The 26821-nt window shown below is 38.4% G+C and overlaps 1 protein-coding gene across 3 annotated transcripts in view; it reads right to left on the reverse strand.

Moving 5' to 3' along the window:
• The window catches only part of LRBA (LPS responsive beige-like anchor protein), a 424729-nt gene that overhangs the window by 25023 nt on the left and 372885 nt on the right, over positions 1 to 26821 (reverse strand). The window contains exons 49-52 of one of the 3 annotated variants that reach the window (XM_063136108.1): positions 11057 to 11143; positions 7429 to 7621; positions 4974 to 5036; positions 2172 to 2327 (exon numbers count right to left, since the gene is read on the reverse strand). In XM_063136108.1, the coding sequence (XP_062992178.1) occupies positions 2172 to 2327; positions 4974 to 5036; positions 7429 to 7621; positions 11057 to 11143 (499 nt within the window). Of the gene's footprint in view, positions 1 to 2171; positions 2328 to 4973; positions 5037 to 7428; positions 7622 to 11053; positions 11144 to 26821 lie in introns of all 3 variants that reach the window. The other 2 variants (XM_063136109.1, XM_063136107.1) reach the window with 2 other exon arrangements.

A 26821-nucleotide genomic window follows, 5' to 3' on the forward strand; every position in this document is an offset into this window, starting at 1 on the left:
TATAATGTTCAACATAACCATTTGCTAACAAAAAATACATGAAAGAAAAAAAAACTCTGAATAAGTTCTGTTTTAAGGAAGGCAGTCAGGCAGTGTTCAGTATACACAAGACTGCATTCCTTTAAATGGGTCAATAAAACCATAGGAAAAGATATATTTGGTTTTACAACACACATACGCTTAATATTAATAATGGATTCATATGGAAAGAACAAAGTGATTCAACTTTACACTCCCGCCCCCTTATTTAGGCAGTAGAGTGCAAGTGAGACATGTGTCTCAAATAGCACATTTTGTGAGTTATTAAACACATGTCCTAGGCCTAGGGCACATTTAATAGCAACATCTTTATGTCCCAGATTACTATGTTCCAGTATGCTTTTAGTCTCATCTCTCTCTTCAAGGCCTGGACTACACATGAAGCAGAAACTATAAGGGATAAGGTGGTACAACAAAAGGTAACACTTCAGACATAGATGGACAATAACATTTTTAATGCACCATGATTTTAAAAAGTCTTCAAGCCAGTAGAAAAATAGCAAAATTGGGAACTGGCTGGACTAGAACCTCTCTCACAGATGCACTAGGTTTGAGCCTTTCTCTTTTGTTCTTTCTTTTTACAAAAAAATTGCAAGACATTTTCTACATGGAACAATGTTAAAATAGTATTTCCCACCTACAATCTGAAATAGACTTCTGGTACTTGTGTAGACCAGGCTAAATATTGTACCTTCAGAAATACCTGCACAAAAAATGTAACCAACATATATTGCTCCAGCTATTGGGCGGTATAGAAATGTAATTAATAAATAATAATAAATATTAATAAATAAATTAATAAATAATAAATAAATATTTTCATTGTTACGCTATGATTCTTCCACTCTTGCTAAACTTCTTTTAGCCTGCTTTTAAGTATACATTTCTTCTTCATGTTCCACAACATATTTGTTTATTGCCTTGTAAATTATTGTCTCTTCAGATTGGATAAAGCAATTTCTCAAACATTTTCAATAATTTACTACAATCCATTTTTTTTAAAAAAAAAATGTCTTTATTTCTGAAATTCTTTCATCTACTAATGGGTGGGTGGAACAGGAAAGATAGAAAGCAAGGAAGACAAAGGTTGCAGAGGCAGAAGGAAGACCTTTGTGCATCCCTTATCCTAAACTCAGATTCCCAAAGATTAATATTCCCTTGAAAAATGGGTAGATGCCATGACTACAGCCCAAAGCACATGGTCAGGGATACATCAGACTTCAAGGACTGATGTTATTCTATGCATGTTATAACTCCTAACTCTAAAGAAAAAATAATTTATTTTTAAATTATTATTTTTTAGACAAATTACATATAAAAAGAAGGAATTCCTAAGCATGTATATGAGGAACCATGAATGCCAACAGCATGGAGGCTATTATTATTATTATTATTATTATTATTATTATTATTATTATTATTATTTGCATTTTTATACCACCCAACTGCCGAAGCTCCCTGGGCGGTTCACAAAAACTAAAACCATTCAAAGTATAAAACAAACAGTATAAAAACATGACATAAAATACACATTAAAAACTGATTAAAAACATACCATACATGATTAAAACATCTTTAAAACATCCTTAAAACAACCTAACATTCTAAAATTTCACTGGATAGGCCTTCCGGCTAGTAGTAAAAGTGCCAGAAAAGAAATAATAGGTTTATGTTTTAAGAATGCAACATGGAAAAGTAGTTGGTGGAGGTAAGGTGGCCTTTGGAAAACAAAGGACTGAATCAAACTGTGTCCGTCTGCTGGCAGAACACAAGACGCTAGTGGAACGGAGCCCTCCCTCCTCATTGCAGTTCCCCAGTTCACGGTTTCCGACCAGGTGTACATCATAGGAGCTGAAATATTTGTGAAGTGCTTTCCTTATATAAGGAACTTAGAGGACGCATGTGGATGCCTATTCTCACTTCTTCTTTTTAAAAATTTAATAAATAAATAAATAAATTCATGCTTGCTCCTAAACTTATTTGCTGTAAAATCTGTAGCCACCCTTGTGTTGTCCAAAACACACACTTTTTTAAAAAAAAACAACCTGAAGATAGTGTGTTGTGAAGGAAAACAAAATCATCAGCAAAATCTTAGAAAAAAACCTAGTATTACACTGGAATAGGTAATATACCTGTATCGGTAGAGTACACTCGGAAACTTTTGTCCCAAAATCCACAGACCAGGATGTAGCGATTATCCGAAGTGATGACAAAACACTGGGAGTGGACCTGAATACTTTGGTCTAGAAGATCAGTGATTTGCCTCTTGTGCATACCCGTATTTCCGGCTAGAAGGTGAGGGAGGGCAGAGATAAAAGAGAAAATAATAATAATTTAGTAGAGTTGGAAATGGAGTTATAATTTCTCGCAAAACTGATGTGCATATACTTAAATCAATTAGTGCTGCTGTTGTTGTTGTTTTTGGGGGGGGTTGTCTTCCATTTCTTCCCCACTGTTTTGCTACAATTTGCCCATTTTATGTTGCGAAGTAAATTCTATAAGTCAGTGCCTACACACACAGATACCATCAGTAGCATTTTCGAATTCATCTATAATGCATGCTAATCCAGTAGAATAAAACTGGAGAGTTATTACTCTAGTAGATATGCATTGCTATGATTATCAATCTTGTTATATCACTGATTATAATCGGAGGCATTGGTTGAAGACACTCTCGCTTGCAAGAGTTAATACCACCCACAGTATAACGTCAGTGATATTGGGCTGTATTTAGATCTGCGCACTTCCCAATGGGATTTAACATTCTATGCACCACAGTGAAGTGTTCATATACATGTTTCCAAATAAAGTCAACATCACTGAAGTTATTGTACTAGTATTAAAATGATCATGCTTGAAGGTTCTATGTGTGAATGACCATACTGTTTAAAATCAATAATGTGTATCAATAGGGTTTGAACTGGTCTTTTTTTTCAGCATCACTCTAATTTTTGCTAGAGTTAGAGCATTTTTATCAGCAAATTTCTTCTTCTTGCTTATCTGTGACCAGAAGAGGCTTTTCTACAACACTGTGCTGCGCTATGCTATGGCTTTGGATTCAAGCTACTGTGTATTAGAGCATTCAAAGTATTTCATGTACATTAGCTTGTGGCAATCTTTACAATTCTCTAAGGTGGGACAGTATTATCTCTATATTGCTTATAGATGTCTAAGGCTGGAAGAACGTTGCTTGCCACCTGGTAAGTTAATGGCCAGTGGCCACCAATGCCCCTGTAGACATCTCTCTTGGTACCTCCCATGCTCCCTGGTCCTCCTGATTTTATTTCTTCAGATTTTTTTTAATTAATGTATTCAGCTGGGAAGGTGGCAAGTTGCAAAGCAAAGTGCTGCCCTCCAGTATTTGGGATTCAAAAGGTGTGTGCTTTGGAGCTCAGACCTCACTTCTGCCTTGTACTTAAGTTCTTGGCAAAGTCACTTTTCTTTCAGTCCCACAAATTTGCCTTCTGGGAAATTAGCATTTTGTGATCTGCCATGCCCACCATGGCAGCCATTCTATGAATGGGCAAACCCTCCCATGGCAGCCATTTTGTGAGAGCATCAATGGCACCCTTAAAATTCAAAATGTGCCCACTGACCCAAAATGATTGGGACCCCTGATACAAAAGGGGTGGGGGGGCAGTGATTAAAGTTTTTATAGTTAATATAATATTCCCTAACTCTGAGGTATAGCTAAGAACTTTATTAAAGACTATAGCAAGAAATTTCATAGACCCAAGCCTTAAAAGTTTAAAAGGGAACATAACTGCAATAGCCACATGGTTCCTTTACCTATGAATATACTAAAAATCAGTTGCCAATAATCTCATAAAGAAATTATTCATTCTGCTATGGTAGTTAAACTGATATTCATGTACTCCCTGACTAACATGAAATAATCATATAAAATATTTTGTAGAAGTGCTTTGGTCCTTAAAAGTATGTATAATGCTTCATTCACATTTAGGAAGTAAAGGGCTCATAAAAGGTTGCTATGAAAAATTGAGGTATAGATGAATTTTGAAAGGATTATGAAACTAATTTTTTTTTTGCGCTCTTGTAAAGTTAAAATATAAGAAGAGCAAATTTTATATCTTCTGAATAATGCCTTCCAACATTGTGATACACACCAATACGGATGTTTGTTTTGAATTATGATGGCCATACCACAAATGCCTAAAAATAAAAGATTTACAAAGAAACTAGCCCACCTTTTTTCTTGGCAATACAAGAAGCACCACCATAATAAGCTACTTGCAAATAGAATGTATTATAAAGATTCATCTAGCTGAGAAACAATCTTCCTGCTTCCCTGATTCTGAAGTCTGCCATACCCTGGAAAAACGAATACTAATACCTTAACACTAAAAAGGCCTGAGCAATATATTTCAACTTTGGAACTGCTCCGCAATTACACATTAATTCCCTCAGCCTGAGCAGCAGGCCTGTGAAGAAAGGATTGATCTCCCTTAATGATGAAATTCTGGCACCACAGTTTTATTTTTCGCAACACGGTGGTGTTAAGAATCCCACTGTTATTATGAAAATTTCCTCAGCAAAGGAGCTCCACTGCATTACTGGTGCACCAATTCATCATAACATGCCTCGCTCTTGCTCATCAACAAGTCTGAGTGATGAAAAGACCCAATATTATCCTGACAGTACTTCATGCGCATTCTCAATCACACATTATTACGGCATCCATATTAATTTTCACTGACACACGTCCTAGGCCTGTTCAAATTAGGCAAACCAATGAGGGGGAGTTGATGAAATACCAGCATAGCCACAGCTCATTGCATTCCAATTTGCATGCAAATGGTTTATCAGGAAAATTCCATTCCCAGCAACCAGCAAGTGAAAAACAACCGTAATCTACACTTCAGGGCCACCATACAGAGCTTAATGAATCGCAAAGAGAGAAGGAAGTGACAGACCTATGAGAGGATCGATTTCCACTGGCAGCTGGTATGGCTGGTCCTGTACGGCACCTTGATGAGCTGGAATGTACGAGAAAAGATGTTAAAATTGGGTTATTTTCAGGCACTAAAACAACAGAATATTCTATAAATCAAATACGATGCACCATTGTTCCACAGGAACAATAGAAGTTTCTTCCATTTATTGAACACCATCAACAAAACACAAAAAAAGCCAGGTGCTTTCAAGGATTGCTTATTACATTTATTTTAGAATATTGCTATTCTCAATGTGTGCCATCATCAGAGGCTCCAGCTCTGGCCCATAAGCTATAGCAGATGCTTGACCGGCAGCCTCTCATGTTGCAACAAAACAAAATTAAGTGGTAAAGAGCACTGAAAACAAAATGTGACAACCATCTGCTGACTATGGGAAATATTATTCTCTCCCCAGCAAATACTTTGAACAGCGCAGCACAAAGGACTTGTTAAAGTTTTTAAATATTGTTTTTATGATAGCGAGAAAAGAATTTCTAGATCATGCAGTATTAAATATTTCATCCATCATCTAAACACTGCATACATTTCTGGACTGCAGTGTTTTATGTAGACATATGAACAATTTTTGTACCTGAAACATTTTTGTTTTGCTGATGCTAAACACATTACTTTTTTCCCAGAGCCTTCACTTCAAAATGTCAATGAGAGCTTCCGGAAATGGAAACTAACATAATAAAAATCATATGTGCAATATCTCACATTTTCACATGTACTTTGCAAAGCATATGCTTATTATAAAACCAGTATTGCTGGAATGATTACACATTTCTTATGGAATTCAGAAGACTTGCTTCAGTAAAATCTGAATTAATGACGACACAATGTAAGTTTCTAGCCTATATGGACGTAATGCTATTTTTGGTTGTAAAAAGCTCAAGAGGAGAAGTTAGCAGTATAAAGTAGATGTACAACTGCACTTATCTATGTAAAGCCTGTGTTAGCATGCTACACTATCATTGCATTCTTTGTAATAGCTTTTTTTAAAATTTAGCACCAAAACCTAGTAAGAATTGTATAACAAGCACTGAACACTGATCGAAAAGATCTCTGCATTGTGAGTTTATGATCTGACATTAAGGAAGAAGGGAGAGTGCAACGTTTGATAAAAAATGAAAAAGGATAGTGTAGGATTAATGGGTAGCAGGCAGCACAAAACTGTGGACATTGTGTTGTTTCAGGAAATGTTGTGAAGAGAAGAAGGTTTAATGAACAGACTGCTCCAGAGAGCAGGCTGGCAGAAAGCAGCAAGAGATATGGGATGCATGCAGACCACCATTTAAGAAATGGTATCTTGCCCAAGAACTATTCCACTTCCTGGTTGTGCCAGACTGATGATTGAGTATGAGTGTGTGGTAGAATTGCCTTCACCTCTGAAAGGGTTTTGGAGGCAACCAGCTTATCAAAGCTAGTACATGCTCATCATAGTAAGTGACCCATTTGTGTGTGGACATTTGCATTCAACCATAATCATCAGTAAACTGGTGGAAAACCTTTGCTAGAAAGGGATGTAGAAACAAAGGGATCAAACAAAGTATCTTAAAAGAGATCTTTGCTCTTTATATAGAGCTGTCTTGAAGTCAGGCGGTCGGAAGACTGTTCTTTGAAACTCCATATTCAGATTAAAACGGACAGAAGGAACCAAGGATGATACAAGCCATTGGATAACCTTTCTGCTATCCTTTTCTGCAATTAGGATTCAGGGTGCAAATACTGCCCCTAGATTTGTTTTCAGAAATTCTTAAAAAGTAAAGTGTTCCATGTTGTCCTTATAGGCCAACTAATTTTTTGATAAAACTTGTTACAAAAGACCTTAAAGCCAAGATTGCATCAGGTCATATTTCTCAGTCACTTGGCAGCTAGACCTTGAGCTTTAAGGGCTATTTATTCTAAAGAACAAGGCATGTATCTTGCAGAGTTCTTACATCATGGCTGTGTTTTCTTTAGCATTCCTTAATGACATTGCTGAAGAATTATTTCTAATGACAAGAATATTTCAAAATACCTTTCCGAAATTGCTATTTTACAGAACCTGAAATATAAGCGATCAATTACAAGAAAATGTAGCTCAAGTTAGGCATTCTGAAGATAATCATATTGGGTTGGATCCAAAGAGCTCCTCGTGTACATGGAAGGTACTACCATTCACATGAGAAGGGTGTCCCTGATTTTTACCAGTTCTCCCCAGCTGCAGTACCATGCAAGGGTGCTTCCATCCTCAGGAATGGCTTTTCTGGAGGCACAATGAGAAAAAGGGGGTGCAAAGTCCCACACTCCTAGGGGAACTCCACTTTTGATTTTAAGGATCCAACCCATTATAGGCAAACAAGCAAGCATAGGTCATGCACATGCCTACATACTAAACACACCCCAACATGCTGATTATGTCTTTAATTGCTAATATTTTCAGACTTACCAGGAAGATTGTGCCACTTATTCACAGCAAACAGTCGGTTAGCAGTGACAGTAATTACAGCAGGATTTGCCAAACCAGGCTGGGTGTTGGCTGCTACATGTGTTACAGGGGAGTTGGATGGAAATTTTAGGACCATAATGACGTCTTGCTGAGCTTGGTCTGTGAACATCAATGGACTCTGCAGGAGGAGATACTGTTGAGTGGGCACAACAAGACCCCAACCACATGGGAAAAAAGAAAAGGCAAAGGAGATAGGAAAGAAAGGACAGGACAAGAGAAGGAAGACCCAATTAAAACAAGCCAGAACCAATAGCAGCAGCAAATGAATGGCAATGCAGTAATTTTTGACAGGCCCATGGAAACCATAATTTCAGTGAACACCTTGATGTTGTTTTTAATTGCATTCAGAGCAAGAAAATATCAAAGCCAACATATGTAACAGGCCACCACTAACCCCATTAAAATGTTTCCAGTTGCCTGTGTCTTGCAAATGGTTTAGCTCTCACATCAACAGAGAAAGTGCTAGAAGAAAAGCAAGCCCCAATAAAGAATAAATAAAATCAAGCAGAAGGAATTCCAGCCTCCCAGAGAACTTTAAAAGCTGCATTAAGAGCTGAAAAAAATTAAATCTATGGCAAATTATAGATAGAAAACATACGAAAATCAATACGCAGTATATGCACAACCTGAGTGCATACCTTCAGAATACATTTAGGAATATCAATAGAGAATTTTATCCATGCTTGAACCCAAAAGACAATACAATAGTAGTAACGTGTAACACATGTATTTTTATACACCATTCAATTATATTGTGAATACTATGGTTTGTATCCTGAGTTGCCCTTCAGTGAATGACACACAGGGGATCCCAGGAGCAGGCAGGGACGACCCCTCCATTTGCCTAGGATAATCCTTAGGTCTAGCTAAGGCCTCTGATCCAATGGAACCTCCTGCTGGTAGATGGGAGAGGGGAGATTATTTTTAATGGTTTCCTCCATCCCCTGAGAACGGCCATGCTGCTCTGGAGCATCTCCCAACCCCCTGGAGTAGATTTTCAAAAGGCATATGGGACTGCAGAGGAAAAGGGGAATTGGTGAAAATTCCCTCCCCACATTCAACCAGCAGGAGTATTCTGAAACTGAAGTTACACTCATGGGATTTTAAGATTCATGCCTAAACCTTCAGATTTTAAAGATAAAAATGAAAGGTGGATGTTTAATATTGTTAATTGGTTGGATCCACTCTACATTTCTTCCCACTGAAATCAACGATGCTTAAGAGAGGTGATGACTCATTTGTCCCATTTATTTCAATGGGACTTAGCATAGTCTGGATCCAATAATATGCACACCTTTAAAATTTGTTTTCGATGTGGATAATTAAAAAGTTTGCAACCAGAACTCCACTAAAACAAAATGTTTGAAGGCATGAGACAGGTAGAATAGAAAATAAAAATTTAAATCAGATAAAGTTGACATAAGATTATTTAATTAATTCAAGTGTATTCTAAGTTAACTGCTGTTAAGAGAATTATTGTTTTGATGTTTACACAGTATTGTTATCGGGTCTATTCAATTTATATCAAAAATGTGTAATGATATGGAGTAGGAAAAAACTTTTCAACCACAATTCTAAAAACTTATGCTTACAGGCTATGCATAACAGTATTACAACCAAAGTGGTACTTATATTTTGTGATGTTTTGTTGATATTATCTATTAGTTATAAAAATCCCAAGAGCGGTTTGTCAGCGAGCAGTTTTAATATACAGTTTGCTGAATGAAACTGATATTTTACGTGGAGTTTTTACTTCATGGTCCGTTAGTATTACCTGCAAATATGGCTGCAAACCTATTTCTTAATAATGAATTAGTATCTTTATGAAATTTGAATACACCGCTAATGGTTTTTGCCCATTTATCATCAGCAACATTGCAATATATGCACACATATGTAAATGCATATATAAGAGTGCACAGTTAACGTATTGTTATATAGAACTAATAAAAAATTAAGTACATTTGCATTTTTATTATCACTCCTTTTAAAAAAGTTATTAAGAGTACTTAGAAAAACCTATTGTGCTATGAATTTCTATTTTACAGTCTTTGTATAAAGGTGTAAATAAAAACAACTAATAAGCTACCCAGACACCCTTTTGAGCAAGTGGCTAAAAGCCAATCAATATTATGAGTTAATCCTCCCTGGATGCTCATTCAATTAAAGGTGTCAGTAATGCCTCATCTGATGTGGCCTCAATTAAATCCAGCTATCTGATGGTGTGAAAACACAAGGGGATACAGCAACAGCAGCCAAACCAGACAAATAGGCAGCCTTCATGTGACTGCTAATTACTACACCTGGTGCATATTATGGCTTGTGCACTTAACACAGCCCATGGTGCCTTTAATGTCTTCCCCGCACATAACCCAGGAAGAACACATTGAAACTTTTAGTGATTAACCCAATCATTATGGTGGTAAAATGTTTGATTTTTGTAATGGGGAAAGCCAACCTACTAATCCATCTGGAAAGACAAGGGATTTTTATTAATTTTTGGCCTGGGGAAAAAACTGCACTTTTACTCAAATTCTACTGTTCAAGCACATTTATCATCCAACACCTGGGCTGACAACTAACAATAGTTGGGGAAGTAAAAAAATCAGCATTTCAATGTAAGTCTGATTATGTACATAAAGTTATTTGCAGATGCAGGAGTCAACTGCACATCTGCCTTCCTGGAAAAGCTACAAAGTGCAAAACAGTAACAAAATCTCACTACTACCCCATAAAGTACACGCATACACATATATATACACACAAGAGAGAGAGAGGGCATGGCTAGATTGCGCGATATCCCTCCCTTGCCCCGGAATAGCCGGGACGGCTTTAATCCCAGCTTTTCCTGTGGTCCCAGGATCATCCCAAGACAGCGGGATGTGTGGGCAGCCGTCCCAGTTTGTCACAGCTCCTCTCATCGGGGGTAGGAGGGAGGGAGCAGGATTTTTTTTTAAAAAAAAAAACAAACAACACCTGACCTTAGCTCCTGCGGTCATTTCTGATATAAAAAAAAATCCCAAAATGGGAGGTATGACGTCCTCTTCCTCCTGGGATGTCACGTGCCACATGTAGACTGAGGCGGAGGATCTCGCAATCACCATATAGTGAGATCCTCCCCCTCCACCCACCTGGTCTAGACATGCCCAGAGAGAGAGAGAGTTGTTTGATTGTGTGAACTGGACAGTGTCCCTGAAGTTGGATCAAAAAGTGAACAAAAAGTTTCTAAGTGATTAATAGATCCAAATGATAAAACTTAAATGGCATTTGAGAAAGTACATTAAATTAAAGATGTTTTAGGAAATAGGATTATGTGAACTAAGAATAATAGAATCCAGGGGGATCTCCACTAATCATAATAGATCATGATTGCACTGCAAGAAATCTGTATTTTAACAGATTTCATTCTAATCATGAACTTTCTGTTTTATACTTCATAACGGCTGCATTTAAGTCTACAGAGAAAGCATATTTTAAGCCATTTAGAATAAACTATACTGGGAGGTGTCTGTGCATGAATTTAAAGCAGTGGATTCACAATGAATTAATGTGGCACCTAACTTACCACCTGCATAGCAGAGCTTCTTGGAGGATGTGGCTCTATGAGCAGTTGGGAAGGAGTCTGTCCAAAACTTCGGATTTGAGCTTCAACAGCCTGGAAAAGACATATGAAGGTTTGCATGTTAAGAGGTGCTAATTACAGGCAATAGAAACGTAACTGTCACCTGAAAATGTCATTCCACACTTCTGGGGGTTTTTCATCTTGAAAATCAAGCCCGTGTGCACACAGTGGGGCTAAGTGCTTGGCGCTGGTATTAAGGATGAGGTAATCTTTTTAGTACTCTCAATGCTATTTCCATGAGAAACTGCAAAAGTTCATTCTGCTCTGTGATATTAAACAGAGACCAGCTATTACAGTCAGATACTCTCCTTATAGGCTCCATTTTTCTTTGCTTGCACTCGCTTATTCTACTTCATACGCAGATGGGCAACAAAAGCTAATATTTTGCAGGTACTAAGAAAAAGTCAAATATCTATTTAAGTACCCCCAAACTAGGCACTGAGCATTAGTAACAAAGGTAACAAAGGCCTTAAACCAGAATTGCTTATATAAAGCAGAAGGGAAATTAGTTTTAGAATATGTTTAGGCTGGTATTAACTCATATCAATAGTATTTTTTTTAAAAAAATCATTTCACCATATAATATGATAAAAAAGAGTTCCACTAAAATTTAAAGCACTTTCCATTTGGATATCTTAATATAAGCCATGCAGGGTGCAATCCTATGCATGTTTAAACAGAAAAAGTCTTACACAATTCCCAGCATCCCCTAGCCAGACATGCTGGCTGGGGAATGCTGGGAGCTGTAGGACTTTTTCTGTCTAAACATGCATAGGATTGTGCCCTAGGTTTTCTAACTAGTGAAATTTAATTTAATTAATGATACCTAATCAATTAAAACTATCATTTTGAAATGCAGAGATACGAAGTGGCATGCCATTTCTTGCCTCACACTATTAGTTTAAGGTTGTAATCATATGCACAGATAGGCTGCTTAGATCCCACTGATTTTGTTGAAATCCACACATTTTATGTGTGTATGTTTTAGGGGCCTTACATAGGTCCTCCAGGAAAAAAATGCCATTCACAAATGGCATCATCACAGCAAATGTATTTTATTTTAATGATTTGTTGACATTTGGAAAGTAAAATCTACATTGAATTATTATACTAAATGATCATGACAGACCCAACACGATGTGGGCAGTACCTCCAACTAAGTGGAATTAAGCAGCATCAGAAGGCACATTTGGAAGTAACCTGGTCCAGGATCTATAATACTAGAGGCTAGATCTGTAATATTACTAGTAAATAGAAAGCAAGTTTCCCATTCCTTCTTCTCCACTGCACCAGGGGGGCATCCTGATCATTGCTGGACAGTATGCAGGTGGAAATGTAGATGGGGAAATTTCCTTCTGTGAACTTCTCTTAGGTTAAAGTACCTTAAGAACCCATTCTGATTTCGGGTGACTTTCCCTTTAACCCCAGCAAAACCCCTCCTGTACCCATCCCACTTTATTCCAGAGGGGATCCTTACCCTGAGAAGAGTTTTTTCAAGGGGTGTGGAAGCTACATGGAGTAGAGCAGGAAACTTTCTTTCCGTGAACTCCCTTAAGTTAACATCTTAGGTTACTTATACAAAGATTAACATTTGGCAGTAGGAACCTCTTCTGCTCTCCCAACACATGAGAACAAGGACCGAAATACATGTTCCAGAGAACAAGGGATTTCTACCAAAATGGTAGGCCTACGCTTTCCCTCCTATATCAAGTCTAGTTCAACATACTGCAAGTCAGGTGCTACTATAACCTCTGTGCATGTCAGTGCCCACAGCAATCAATGATGTAAAGCAGGAATGGGGGAGCACACAATGTAGTGATATCAGGAAAGAAGTAAGTTGGTATGGCCTAATGTACATGATGTAACAACCACGCTGAAGATAAGCACATCTGTGTCTGGTCACAATTAGATGACAATTGTGCTGACTGTGGTATGTATACATGCACGCACACACGCAACACATACACACAACTGCAGTTGGTTACTAGGTGTGTGTGGAATGACTTATATGCTTTCTCCTGTCTTTGGCAGTAATAAAGAGGCCGGAGAAAAGTAGACTTCCTTAGGATATGTATGTATTCTACCTTGAGAGCCATCGTAGAACACAGGTGTGATATAAATGTAATAAATAAATAAATCTTATTGGGAAGGAAGAACACAATACGTAGTTGTTTTTTGCAGAATCACTGTGCTCTTGGCAAGGTGTAGTTCCACCTGCGGGCCAATCCGGACCTCCTAAGCCCGGTTCCGGAGCGGATTGGGGGAGATCTGGATCGACCCGAAGCAGTTTGGAACGGTCCGAAGTGATTCAAACCATTCCAAAGCTTTGGAGCCAAGTAAGTGGGGAGGGGAGATTACCTGGCTCCTCCATCCGCCACCGCCGTCCATGCGGTGACGCCGGCAGAGCCAGGGAAGGGGGGCTTATCTGGCTCCACTGCTGCGGTCCGTGCCACAACAGCAGCAGAGTCAGGTAAGGGGGAGGGGGCTTACCTGGCTCCATTGTCCACCAACGCCGCAGTCCGTGCGGCAGCTTCAACTGCCGCCCACACCTAAGGCCGAAATAGGCCTATTTCCGGCCTTAGGCATGGGTGGCAGTCGAAGCCACCGCATGGAACACGTGGTGGTGGAGCCAGTTAAGTGGGGAAGGGAGGAGGGACTTACCTGGCTCCATCTCCTGCTGTGGTCCATGCAGTGATGGCGGCAGAGCCAGGTAAGTGGGGAGGGGGGCTTACCTGGCTCCGTCATCCGCCACCGCCGCAGTCTGTGTGGTGGCTTCGACTGCTGCCCACGCCTAAGGGGGCGGCGGATGACGGAGCCAGGTAAGCCCCTCTCCCCACTTACCTGGCTCTGCTGCAGGGGAGGGCGTGCACAGCCCTAGTTCCATCCTAACCATCTCTATTATCTTTGGTCCCTTACAGAAGCATGCTTTCCGGGAATTGCAATGAAACTCCCTGGGAGCTGGGTTTGGCTATTCCTTTGCTATATGAGCTTTTGGATAGTATAAATTAAAATGGAACATCTCCTTTAGAAAGCAACATTTTAAAAAACTTATATTTGCTTTGAGTACGGTACACAATCACATGATCCAATGTTTTAGTTCTTTGCCTCTAAAATATTTTTAAAATAAATAAGTCCTCTGTAACAACAGAACTTTGGTTCTTTCCACAATTGATCCAGATTGTTGTAAAATGGTAAAACAAAGCAAGCTAAAGGAATCCTTTACATTCCATTGTTATTTTTTTAAAACCAAACCAAACCAAACCATGGTATAAAACATTTTGCACACATTAAACTGAAAAAAACAGGTTAATAAGAGATTAAAACATGATTAAATATGGATCACTTGTGCTGACTGTGGTATGTATACATGCACGCACACAAACAACACATACACACAATTGCAGTTGGTTACTAGGTGTGTGTGGAATGACTTATATGCTTTCTCCTGTCTTTGGCAGTAATAAAGAGGCTGGAGAAAAGTAGACTTCCTTAGGAGCAATTTAGTTTTTAATTTAATGTGGAACTCCAATCTCTGAACATTTAAAATATTCCAGTGCTCAATTTATAAGAAGAAAGGTGTGGAGGATCCAAGCCTGCCTAGGAGGCCTACCATCTGCTTTGGAAGTTTGTTCCTTACTATGAAACATGTGGGTACAGGATTCAATTGATTAGTAATTAGGAGGGAAAGGAACTCTGCACATGAACAGAAGCTATTTTTAAATTACTTCACCTATTCCAGAATTTAGCCCAGTACTGAAAACAGCTACCAGAGCTGAGCCTGGCTGAGCTGTGGTACAAATTAAACTCTACTCTGTTTTGACTGTGAAAAAAGTTAATTCAATAGTATGCAGTGCCCACCAAATAGGGTTGTAAATTTCTCCAAGAGACCAGTATTAGAGAGTTTGAACATATGGATGCAGTTAAGGCAAAAACAGATGTTTGTTACTTTTCTTTGCAGCACCACTCAGAAATGAAATCAAAATTGCTTCCCCTCAATGTTTATGTCTGAAAAGGACTATAAAATGGAATGGGAAGGAGGTAGAGGGGACGTGAAAATCAAAATGAGAGGAGGAATGGAAGTGTCTACAGTTTTTACTGAAAATAATAAGAGCGGTTAAGACATCTCAAATGCAAACATTACATGTGTTGAGATTTAACAAAAGTACTTAACTGTTCTTAATGTTATTTTTACTGTTTTAAGGTTTTATTGTTTTAAACTGCCATGCACTGCCTTGATGGCTTTTTAGCAAATAAAGGGGTATATGCATGTTAATAATAAGTAAATAAATAAAATTAAATAATAAAATTAAATAATTAAATAAAATTAAAGTTGCTTTTATCAATCACCAAACAAAATGCAATATCATTCCTGTGTGTATTTTGGTCATAGATCTATACAGGATTTAGCTGGGTCAATGTAAATACTATGCCAGTTTTCTGTACAACAATTGTAACTGCTGTAATACTCTCAGTTTGAAGTTGAGGGGCATCCAAAATCTGGATCCCCCACATCCAAACAAAACATTATTCACTGTGACACACTAGTTGTTCTTCTTTTCTCCTTTTCCTCTGTACATCACTTATTTTCATAATAATGATTTCTGTTGGCTATGGAAATTATCTGAGAATTCCAGCTATTCCTTTCCCTTCAGCCTGATGTTGCTCAACTGCATCCGAGAACACTGAATTTCCATTCACATGGCACTGTTGCATAGTATAGATTCATGGTATACCTAGGGCTGGACAGAATTCCCCCTTTATCTTCCTGGGATCATTCATCCCCCACAAAGGGGTGTGTGTGATATTAGCAACTTTTGCAAGGAAGCAGGTGAAAATCACACTTTCAGTTGTGGGGTGATTACATTCAATGCAGTGGCAGAAGATTTTCTATTTTCTTTCTTTAACTAAAGAAAAAATCTACACCATAATGTAGTATCAATCCCATGAGGCATTCTGGCCCACGTTTTCAAACTGAATTGCAACCAGGCTCATAAATGCAGCCAAGCCGCTGCGTAGAGTGAAAGTTAAGCTGCTTTTTTTTAAGTTTTAAAAAAGAAAGAAAAACCTTTCGGCCATCTCATCAAAGTCTAAATACCCCAACCCAAAAGTGCTGTAACCTCTTCCCCTCGAAGATTAATACAATATTTGGAGATGGTTTTTGATCAAAAGTGCAGAAAAAAAGCTGGGCTGAATATTTTGGCTTAGCACATCCCTGTCTAATTATGTTTTCTCCCATCAATGTAAAACTTTATAATGCTGTTCCTTTTGGACCAAACTGTACAAGCATGTACAGTTAGAAATACTAGCAGAAAATAAAGTGAACAGTTCCACATTGACATATTCTTCATAGGGCTGCAAGTTTTCAACCAACTAACAAACAGCCTTAATCAATTAAACAATTTTAATCTACTTAAAAAAGTGCATAACCTCATGATTAATTGAACAACAGATTTTTTGTTTGTTTTTAAAAAGGCAGGTAATTTATAAGTGGATGTAAAATATAAGTACTGTAGATGGTAATTCCATGTTAAAAGAAGCATTTTCCCTTTTCTCTCATATACAAAACATTTACTGGGTTCACACAACATGATAATCCACACTCAAGGATTTGCTGTTGGGTTGTGAACTATGGTTGTTCATAGTTAACAAACCATGGTTTGTTATCACGGCTGGGTTCAGACAACATGACAGCACATGTTTCATCAACACCACTTTGTTTAGCACACGCAAACTATACTCAATCCTTGTGTGTGGGTTAGCATGTTGCGTGAACTCAGTCTTCCTAAGAGATGCCTGATACAATACACTTGTGCATTATCTCTAAAAAACAAAACAAAAAAGTATGCTTTTTGCTTCAGAACCTATGAGTTACTTCTAATAGTGCCCTTCCGTTCACAGAAAGAGACTTTCAGCTCCTGGAAAGTACTTTGATCCAACACAGCTTCTGCAAAAACAAGAGGAAAGGAAACTTTTGGTCATTTCCCCTTCTTTGGGGAAGCACAGTGAAAATTGATGGAAGTCACCTCTCCCACATCTGTTCATGGAAGCCTCTGCTAGATGAAAGTCCATGAACTGATATTTGGGTACCTAACGTTTTTTACTCATATGCAAATATATGCAAGCAATGAAAAAACAGGCTTTCTCTGTTGTGGCACCCCGGTTGTGGACTGTCCTCTCTTTGGAGGCTCAACTGGCTCAGACACCGGCTTCATTTCGGCACCAAGTTAAAACGTGGCTTTTTATCAAAGCATTTGAGGGTTACATTTGCCTAAAGCTGCACATAGTTTTAACTGTTTTTATTCCTTTTAATTTTTCTACTGGTTTTAACTTTTTAATGGTTTAATACCTTTTTAGCTGTGTATATTATTTATTGTTTTATGCGGTTTGAATTTATTTTATCTGTAAGCCACCCTGAGATCCCAATGATATAGAGCAGATTTCTTTAATAGGACGTGGACCCTAATTCATCCTCTTGTTCAATCACAATGCTAGAAAAGTAGGCAAGCCATAACTGAGGAACATCCTCTGTGCTGCTCAGGAATGAAGCTACGTTTGATTCTGACTTTGGAATAGAGCCTAATTTTGGAACAGAAACAGCCTTGGCTGTCCTGTTCATAAGGGAGCTGCTGCCAGATGGACTGGGGAGGTACTGGGATGGGAATGTCTGTTTGTCATCAGGGCTTGGGAGCGTCCACCCACCTTGCCACACCCTCAGCCCTAGGAGCCTTCATATGGAGGTTGTTGCGTGAGGTATTTGTGTGATTGCAAGGACAGCTTGGGGACTTCTTCTCAGGGGGAGGCTTTTTCCATTTTGCCTCTCCTGGTGCTCTACCGCCAAGTAAAACCCAGGAGGGGGAGTTGCCCTGGGGATGAGGGTTCCCTTTCTTGGCTCATTTCATGAGATTTTGGTGAAAGGTGGGTCTCTTTCTGCTACTTGAGGGAGGGTTACTTGAAATTGTGCATTTGACATGGATGAAGTAAGTACCTTATTGTTATGTCTCTTAACATGAACTGTTGGATGAATGTTTAATATGGTTATACGTTATTACTGTGACTGGCTATTGTTAATTAACCTGCTGGTACGTCTTGTGCTTATTTACATTTTCAAATGTTTTAAATGAATTGGAATTTAGTTATAATTGTGCTGGTTGTATCTCTTTGGTTTGTAAGCCATTTTGTGAACCACGTTGAGAACAATGCATTATGCAATATGTGGTGTACAAATAAATCCACTATGACTATGTCAACCTGATGATTTTCCTGGACCCCTCAGTGGCTTTTGATACCATCAACCATGGTCTAAGAGGCTCCCCTATTCAGGATTTTCATGCACTTGAAGGATCCGGTGCATAGTTTAGGGTTACCTCTGGACTTAGCATTGGTCCAGAATTTCCCAGGTTATCGCAGCAAAGGAAGATTTTTGCCATCTTTGGCTGATTTGCCAGTTACAGCTCTTCTTAGGCAATTATGACATGTCCACTGTAATCCAGGCTAGACTACTTCAATGTGTCCTATGAGGGCCTGTATTTGAAGATTGCCTGGAAATTCCAATTAGGACAAAATATGACACCCTAATTGCATCCACACTGGTTCCCCGTTCTTTTCTAAGTCCAATTGAGTGTGCTGCTTTTAACCTTTAAAGCCCCAAACAGCATGAGTTCAGGTCATATATTTTATTTTATTTATTTGCCGCACATTAGCCAACATGCAAGACTGCAGCCTTTAAGTGAATGCCTTTTCCGTACCAGCCTTCCCATATGCTCAGGAAAAGCTTTCTGCTTAGAGATCTCTGTAGGTCAATAGTGGAGCACATGCTTTGCATGCAAAAGGTCCCAGGTTCAATCTCTGATATCCTCTGCTCCAGAGGAAGACCCCTCTCTAAAATCTTGGAGAGATAGTGTAAACAATACCATGCTAGATGGAATAACTAGCCCACCCGTGCAATAGAGAAGGGTAATTTGGCCAGATGAACAAATGGACACACTTCAGGCATTCCTATGTTCATATCCATAGCTATTCAGGAAACCTAATAAGATGACTTTTTTTTTCAAATATCTGAATTATGCAAGTCTATGTACAGAAACTAACAAACCTGTGTTATTTTTCTATTTTAAAATGCTAACTGGAAATTATTATGGGGTGACACTACTTCATAGTGAGCAGGGATATTTCAGAAGGTGAAAGTGAATGAAAGGTAAGACTGAAATATAATCATGGGCTCACCATAAACTTCACATGAGAGGGGAAAATGGCATATGAAAACATATTTTTGTCCAGCCTAATTATGAGAATTGCTGTTACATGTAATTATATTGCAGCCAGTGAGTTAAAACAGAAAAGTAATTACAGTTTGCGAAAACAAGGATTTATTTCCCCCTTCAGAGTCTTGCAACTTGCTCTAATCTGAGTCTGTACATTCCAGGCATATTAAACTGGGGCCAAGTGTAGCTTCAATGCAATCTCCAATTCATGCAAACTGTCCATCTACTACATTGTAATCCCAGCTGCCAATCTGAAATAAACCAGTTAGTCAGAGCAGACACAACCTACAGAAACAAATGTCACTCAATAATGTTCAGAGGCACTGGGTTCATGGATAATTTCAAACAGTATCTCTGTCTGGAACATTGATGTGCTCATTGAGAACACCTAAATCTCTGGCTACTGGAAATAAGCAGATAAAGTGAAACAAGAAAAATGAGCCAGCAAATACTTCAAAGAGACTAAGAGAAAATGGAAAAAAAGAATTCAAAGAAACCTAAAGGAAGAATGACTAGATGTAATGTATGCAAGAGTGCAAATACTTTGGGAATGGAACAGATTTCATTATGAGATTAGGAACGATCACATCTATTCTCACACACTACAAGACTATCATTCAGGCTGTACTGTCACATTTCACGGTTAACAATGTTGGAGAGCAGGGGCAGGGAAATGCCCAGCGTACTGATGCCAGGACTTGAGGTAAGTTCTACTAGACAGTATGGAGGGCAATGGGAGAATTCTGCAAATGACTGCCAATTCTGGCAACAGTTGTTTTTTCCAAATATCTAGCTCCACCCAGACTGTTGGGCTAAATGGACCTTTGGCCTGAATGAGAAAGGCAATTCTTATGCATGCTTATGTGCCAAAGTCAACTGATTTTTCCCAATAAGTACAAGTTGGGCCAAAGAAATTATCACACTGCTCTGTTCTTATCTACTTTAAATTATTATTGCTTATACAGAAACCTCTGGAGTTGCCAAGTGAAAATGAATGGACCATCATACAAAAATAAAACACAGTTACTTGAAAACAAAGTTATTTCCTCAACAAATGAAGCTTTATAGGTGGGGTATACTTGTATTAATTTTAAAGGTTTTACACTTAATTCAGATGATGATGGATAGAAGCAGAACACTCTCTCCTGAGAGTATCCTTATCCAAACAAAGCTAATTCAGGGCCAAGACTGAAGGAGGTCCTCCTTTACAAAAACAAAACAAAACTCTTTTCTCCTGAATACATTACCTTCTTGCAGTGGACCTGTTTTTCACTAAGTTTCAGAGAAAGAGATCAGAGCACAGCGCCTAGTACTGTTGACAAGCCAAACTCCAGGTGGCCATGAAAACAATATGTTTGGTTTTGATATGTACTTCTTTAAAAAAAAAAATCTGGTACTGTTTTATGGTATTTCAAATGCAGGTTTTCAATTAAACCTAGGCTAATCCTTAACATTTATTTAGCTTTTCACACACAGTTCCTGTGCTGTGCTGTGTCAAGCAAACCATCTGGGCAGCACACTTCTGGCCAATGGTTCTTCCAACATAAATTTGTTTCTACAACACTTTTGAGTTGTGTCTAAATGCAGTCTTCACTCATTTTATTCACACTTTCAAAATAAACTCCCTTGCTGTAGCGTCTTGTAATCGCTTCATTCCATTTCTAAGATGTGCAGGAAAGATTGTACCTCACCTACATGTAAACAAGACCTGCCGATAACTTGAAAGTATTTAGCAACTGTTAGCCTATGCTATAAATACAAATTGTGTTTAGACTTCCTGAAAGATTCACTGGGTCAGCCGTCTTCCTCTGATTTAGGGCTGAAATACCTGGCTCCCACCATGAATAAAAAGGAAGGGGAGGTCAAACTTACTTTCTTTTTAATAGGATAGCAGATCTGCTTCGGCGGTCATGTAAACGAAACTCTGGCTAGCAAAGCAGGGGGGCCCTGAAACTGTAAATATTCCAACTTGTACTTATAGGGAGAAACTAGTATAAGACCTATCCTCAGACACTTAATGAACATGGAACAAAGTTGAGCCCATGGTTGTCCTACCTGATAAGAGTAGACTTTCAAACTTGAAAACTATAACACTGATGTACAGTTATGAGAAACCATTAAAAAGTCAGAAATCATATCAAATGGATTATTCTTGCTGATTAGAATTAATAGTTTGAGACATCTCAATCAATATTATTCACCACCATCATATTCCCTACAGAATCTTAGAGGTCCAAGGCAGTTTACAATATCTTTTATAATAATGGTAGTGTAAGGATTATTACTCAAGATCTACCACACCGATTTTGGTCATTTTTGTTTTGCACTGAAGCTTGAGCAGTGATGTGCAGAAATTTTTGAAACTTAGAACAAATTCAAAGTTCAAGCTTTGGGCAGCTTGGGAAGGGAGAAGAGGGGATGAGGCAAAGGGGAAGTTAGTGCATATGCCCCTCACTGTGCATGTAATGAACATGTGGCACAGTGTGCGTATGCACATGTAATAATGCTTACTCCTGTGAACTAATTGTAAACTAACTGTACCTGATGCACCAGGACTGGGATTAGATTTGGGTTTTTTTAGTACACAGATTTTTGTGTGGAAAAGGCCTGGCACACCCTGCTGAGTCTGGGGGCAGCCATTTTTTAATCCTATTTTGGGAATGTGTGTGAGGATTCAGGCCAGGTAACAAGAAGTAAGGAAACAAGTCAGCTAGGAAATAATAAAAGAGGTGGCATCAAAGACTAAATTAGGGAGAGAGAAATTGTAATTGTAAATTGTAATTAATTTAGCAAATAAGTCAATGTATCAATAATAAATTCCATTTTAAAAGCAGTTTTAAGTGTAAATACAAGTTTACTTCTGATAATTACAGCTTATCTCTCTCTCTTTTCACATTTTTTTCAAGAAGTACTAGAAAGAAGTTCAGGATATATGGCACAAGGAGATTGATCTCGCCAACTTTGCACTAGTACCTCCAGCTATCGATATATGTGAATGCAATGCAAGAGGAGTCCTGGACCTTTTCCTCTGTCAGTTAATTTGTTCCCCTTTTTCTCAGGATATAACCATGGTATTAAGTTGGACTTTACTTGGCCAGACAGAGCTGCCTACAGAAGACTAAAGATGCGGTCAATGGATTCCAATTCAAACCCCATTCCTCCGCTGTTTTCAATCACAGTATCAAGGACAATGTACCTTAGCATGTATTTTATGCAAGGCTTTCTATCATACTAAGGGAGAAAATAGTGATTATTTGTGCAACATTTCGAAGTATGCCCTGTTGTGCCATATAGTTCTTCAAGCAATGAAATTTGCTGTAGTGTGGTTGTTTCTATTATTTTAACGATATTGTTTTTGATCGTAACTACCACTACATCAGCAGCAGAACTCCCTCAGTGGAGTTTTGCTCATGGGATAATCCCATTAGTGGAAGGAGGGGATTCTCATAGATCTTCCTTCCTCACTACAGCTTTTTGCACCCAAGAATCTGCTCTTGAAAGTTGGGGGGGGGAGCTCTCTGGAACAGTGTGGGGGTGTTGCAGGGAGCTGCAGAGGGGGAGTGAAAATCAGTGAAAATCATCTTTCCTCCCCCTTCTCTTCCTATGCCTCCGCTGGATTAGAGTCCCTTCTACTGATGGAAGGAGCGCTTCCATTTGCAGCAAAAAACTCAGGATCCAATGTAATATTTTACATGCAGAATTAATTATTGCTTTCTGCTTGAACCTGAAAGTTAATGTATAAATAAAGCAAGCTTAATGAGCAATTTGCTTTAAACCACTGCCTACAGAGATGAGTTATATTCTCTTTTAAAAATGCGTAGCAGGTGGATTCATGGACACTTCAATATGTTACGTTTTAAAATTGTGCTTCATGATTCTAGGTGTCTGGGACTGTAATGCCACATAATTGCAAAGTTTAAAGTTGTTCAGACAAGTCAGCAAACCTCCTAAAGCAGCTACTTTTGTGTACTAATAAATAATTTAATTTTTTTTTCCATGATGGGATTTCTAACTGGTACCTTTGAAAAAAAGATAGAACCATTCTTGGTAAGCTTATTTTCTAGGCGTATGGGGAAGGTGATTAAATGAAGGTGCTCTAAATTTTGGAATGTTAGAATAGGTCCTTGAGGAGATGGATTAACAGACAGAGAGATGATGAGGCTGTCAGAGGTTGCATGACAAATTCATTTATCACATGGATCGGCAATTTATCACATGCATATCAGTATGATTACAGAGAGATATGCACACGACATGATTTCATATTACTTTTACCTTCACTCATAGCTAAAAGCAGAATAATTCACCATGGTTGATGGTGGTATAGGATTCGCCTTGCAATCTTTAAGATACAATATATCAGAACAGATCAATCACAATTTTTAAATACGCACACACATATTACACTGCAGAAGTGGACTATGAGAGAGAAAAGTGCAGTCAGGTTCAGCACTTTGTATGCTGGCAGTTAGGAAGTCGGCATTCTGTAGATATAGCAAAGTAGAAAATACAAAGCACTACAAAAACTGCTGGGCCTTAGCTAGAACTAAGGTTTATCCCGGGATCGTCCCAGGGTCATCCCTGTCCATGTAAATGACAAACAGGATATCCCGGGAGCAGGCAGGGACAACCCCGGGATAAATCTTAGGTCTAGCTAAGGCCTTGATTATGGGCCATTGGCCATAAGATCTTTTTCGAATCTAGGAGTGAATGCATGCATCTACATACAAAACATGCACATGCATGTTTTGGGCTCCATTCCACCAGAAAACATGCTCTTCTGAGATCCAGTTCTAGACTAGTTTGTTGCTTGCATGTATTTTAAGAAGCCCTAGAGCAAAACACAACGCTTCAAAATCACTAGTAGTGCTTGCTGGTGCAACAGGCCTTCCAAGGAAATCCATCACACCAGCAAGTGCTATTGCCATTGCACTAGAGTCGTTTATGCAAGTGCAACATAATTTACATTAGCAGTAGTGTCACATCAGATACTTCCCTCTGTTGTATAGCCATGCATCACAGTCATATATAAAGAACTGGTTGATTTTTTAATGTCTCCTCCTTGCTCCTGAGTAGCAGAAAATGGGAATTTTTCAGCTATAATAAATTAGCTCAATTTCCCCCTCCACCATTTACTTTGCATCTTTTATCCCTGAAATTGCTTTTGCTGCAGCCACATTTATTTATTTATTTATTGCATTGGTTTACACAAAGATGCACATCTGAAATGCAGCCATTGGCCTCTACATCCCAATGTGTCCTCTGTGATTCAAGATCTGGAATACCAACAAAGTGAACCACTGCATCTGTTCTGAAATCCCTATACCTACTTCTACTCCATATGTATACACAAACTGTTTGTGGAGAATGATAAAGTACTAGAAATGTTTTTCTGGTCACCCATGTGCAGAAGTTATTTGAAATTCTTTTAAGAACTGAGTACTGCAGTGCAGGGGAAAGGAATTCAAATAATTATGAATGCAAATAATGTTTGGTACTAATTGCTATAGACTATTTCTAAGTAAACATTTGTGACCTCACACTGAAGAATCTCAGAACCTTCTTCCGCTCATGATTTCCTCCATCACTGCCGTCCTGAACTTTCTACTGCTCTTTTTGACCCTGATCTATCCAGCAGAAAATTGAGGAGAGTAAATGGCATTGTGAGAGAAAGCCAGGGAAAGTAACACAAATTTCAGAAGGCTGGTCTTTACTTAAGCTATCATACCATTTCAGAATGGATTTCTATTTTTGTTGTTGTTGCTACTAAACACTTGTTTTAGGCCAAAGTATAACTGAGCCTGCTTCTCAGTTTTATTGATAATACAGCTGTTTTAGAACAATTAAAAACTACATAAAAGTTTAATGTGCTGCAGGCAGTTATGCTGATTACATCATGGAAATAGGAAAGTAGATAATAAAATCCTTTTATTCAGAAATCATAGTGATGCTAGTTTGCCACATGTGCTAACTATTTAGGAAATTATGATAGTGGGAAATAATTTGGGGGTTCTTTAGCATTCAGGACTTCTTGGCAAAAGAGAGAAGAAGCCAGCATTCTATATGTCCCTTTCCCTTTGTGTAATAAAAAAAAACCATTTAGATACACCTTTAATTATATCTTTGTTCTCTAAGGGCCTAACTAGACATTACAGATGGATGCATGGTTGCCATCAACCCACATATTCCCCATGTATCTGACCAACAACTAAAAGAAACTCATGATGAGATGGCAACATGTTTGGCATTTTTCTCCCCATCTTAATTAAATAACTGCTGCTTGCAGGGAGCTGGGAAAGACTTCATATGATGACATCATTTTGCATGGTTCTCATCCTGTGTAATCATAATAGGAACCAAACTGGTCCATGGAGGGAAGCATTCCATGTTAACACCAGCAGAACACTGAAACATAGGAAAGCAGCCATCTTTAAATCAGCAGTAGGAAAAGTTGCAACTGTTGGTCTGTTGACTGTAATAAAGAATTGACTGATTGACAACCACATACTCACATATAAATGTCAAATAATAATACAACAATAGCTCAGGGTGCTGCCCAGTCTGGCTATCGGTGCAGCTTCTAACTACTTGTGGCTCCCAATAAATTCTTAAAGCAGTTAGAATGTAGATGTAATACACAGAGTCTAATTACAGTGCTGATTACAACTTGAAGGGCGTTCGTTCAAAACTAGCTGATAATACTAAAATACTTCAAAACATCACCAGTGAAATTGCTAAGTCAAACATATACAGTATACAGGTGCTCTTCCTAATGCATAACCATCCAGTTCATCTAAAAGCAGCCATCTTTAAATCAGTAGTAGTAAAAGTTGCAACTGTTATAGTAAAATGGCATTTCCCCTTTGACAAGCTCTTGTTCAAATCCCCAAGTCACTTTTTATATTTCATAAAACTGAAGAAACATTTGGGGAAGAGATGTTTCTAGGTCCATCATCTAAGAAGGAAGCTCAGAGGAAATCTTGGTAAGCATACTATGGTGCCTAACTCAGTTGTTCAAATCTTGAATCAGCAGTTACCCTAGTATTGCATTCACAGTTTTCCTTGCAGGCTTAACAGATAGGATGTGATAGGATGTTGTGCTCTGATGGAGCTAACAGTCATTCAGACATGCAGAGAGGCCAGGGTGCAAGGGGAGATGGAGAGTGTATGTATGCTTGTACATATAGTTGATAAGAGTCATGTTTCAATAAATAAATATTATGGTGGATCTCTTCTTGCCTGCTAACTTGAGGTCAGAAGGAAGAAGAGCAGCTGTATTAGTGCTGCATTCCAGAGTATAGAAGCAATTAGTTTCATCTGGTTTTTTTTTTACATGAATATACCGAATTTGCACCTCCTGAATCTACATAAACTTGGAGGCACCTGTGCACCAAAATCCACTTCTCAGAATTTTTGCAATTCAGTTTGCAACTCAAAATATGTGCACAAA

This window comes from Elgaria multicarinata, chromosome 10 (genome assembly GCF_023053635.1).
Source record: "Elgaria multicarinata webbii isolate HBS135686 ecotype San Diego chromosome 10, rElgMul1.1.pri, whole genome shotgun sequence".
Lineage (NCBI taxonomy): Eukaryota > Metazoa > Chordata > Lepidosauria > Squamata > Anguidae > Elgaria > Elgaria multicarinata.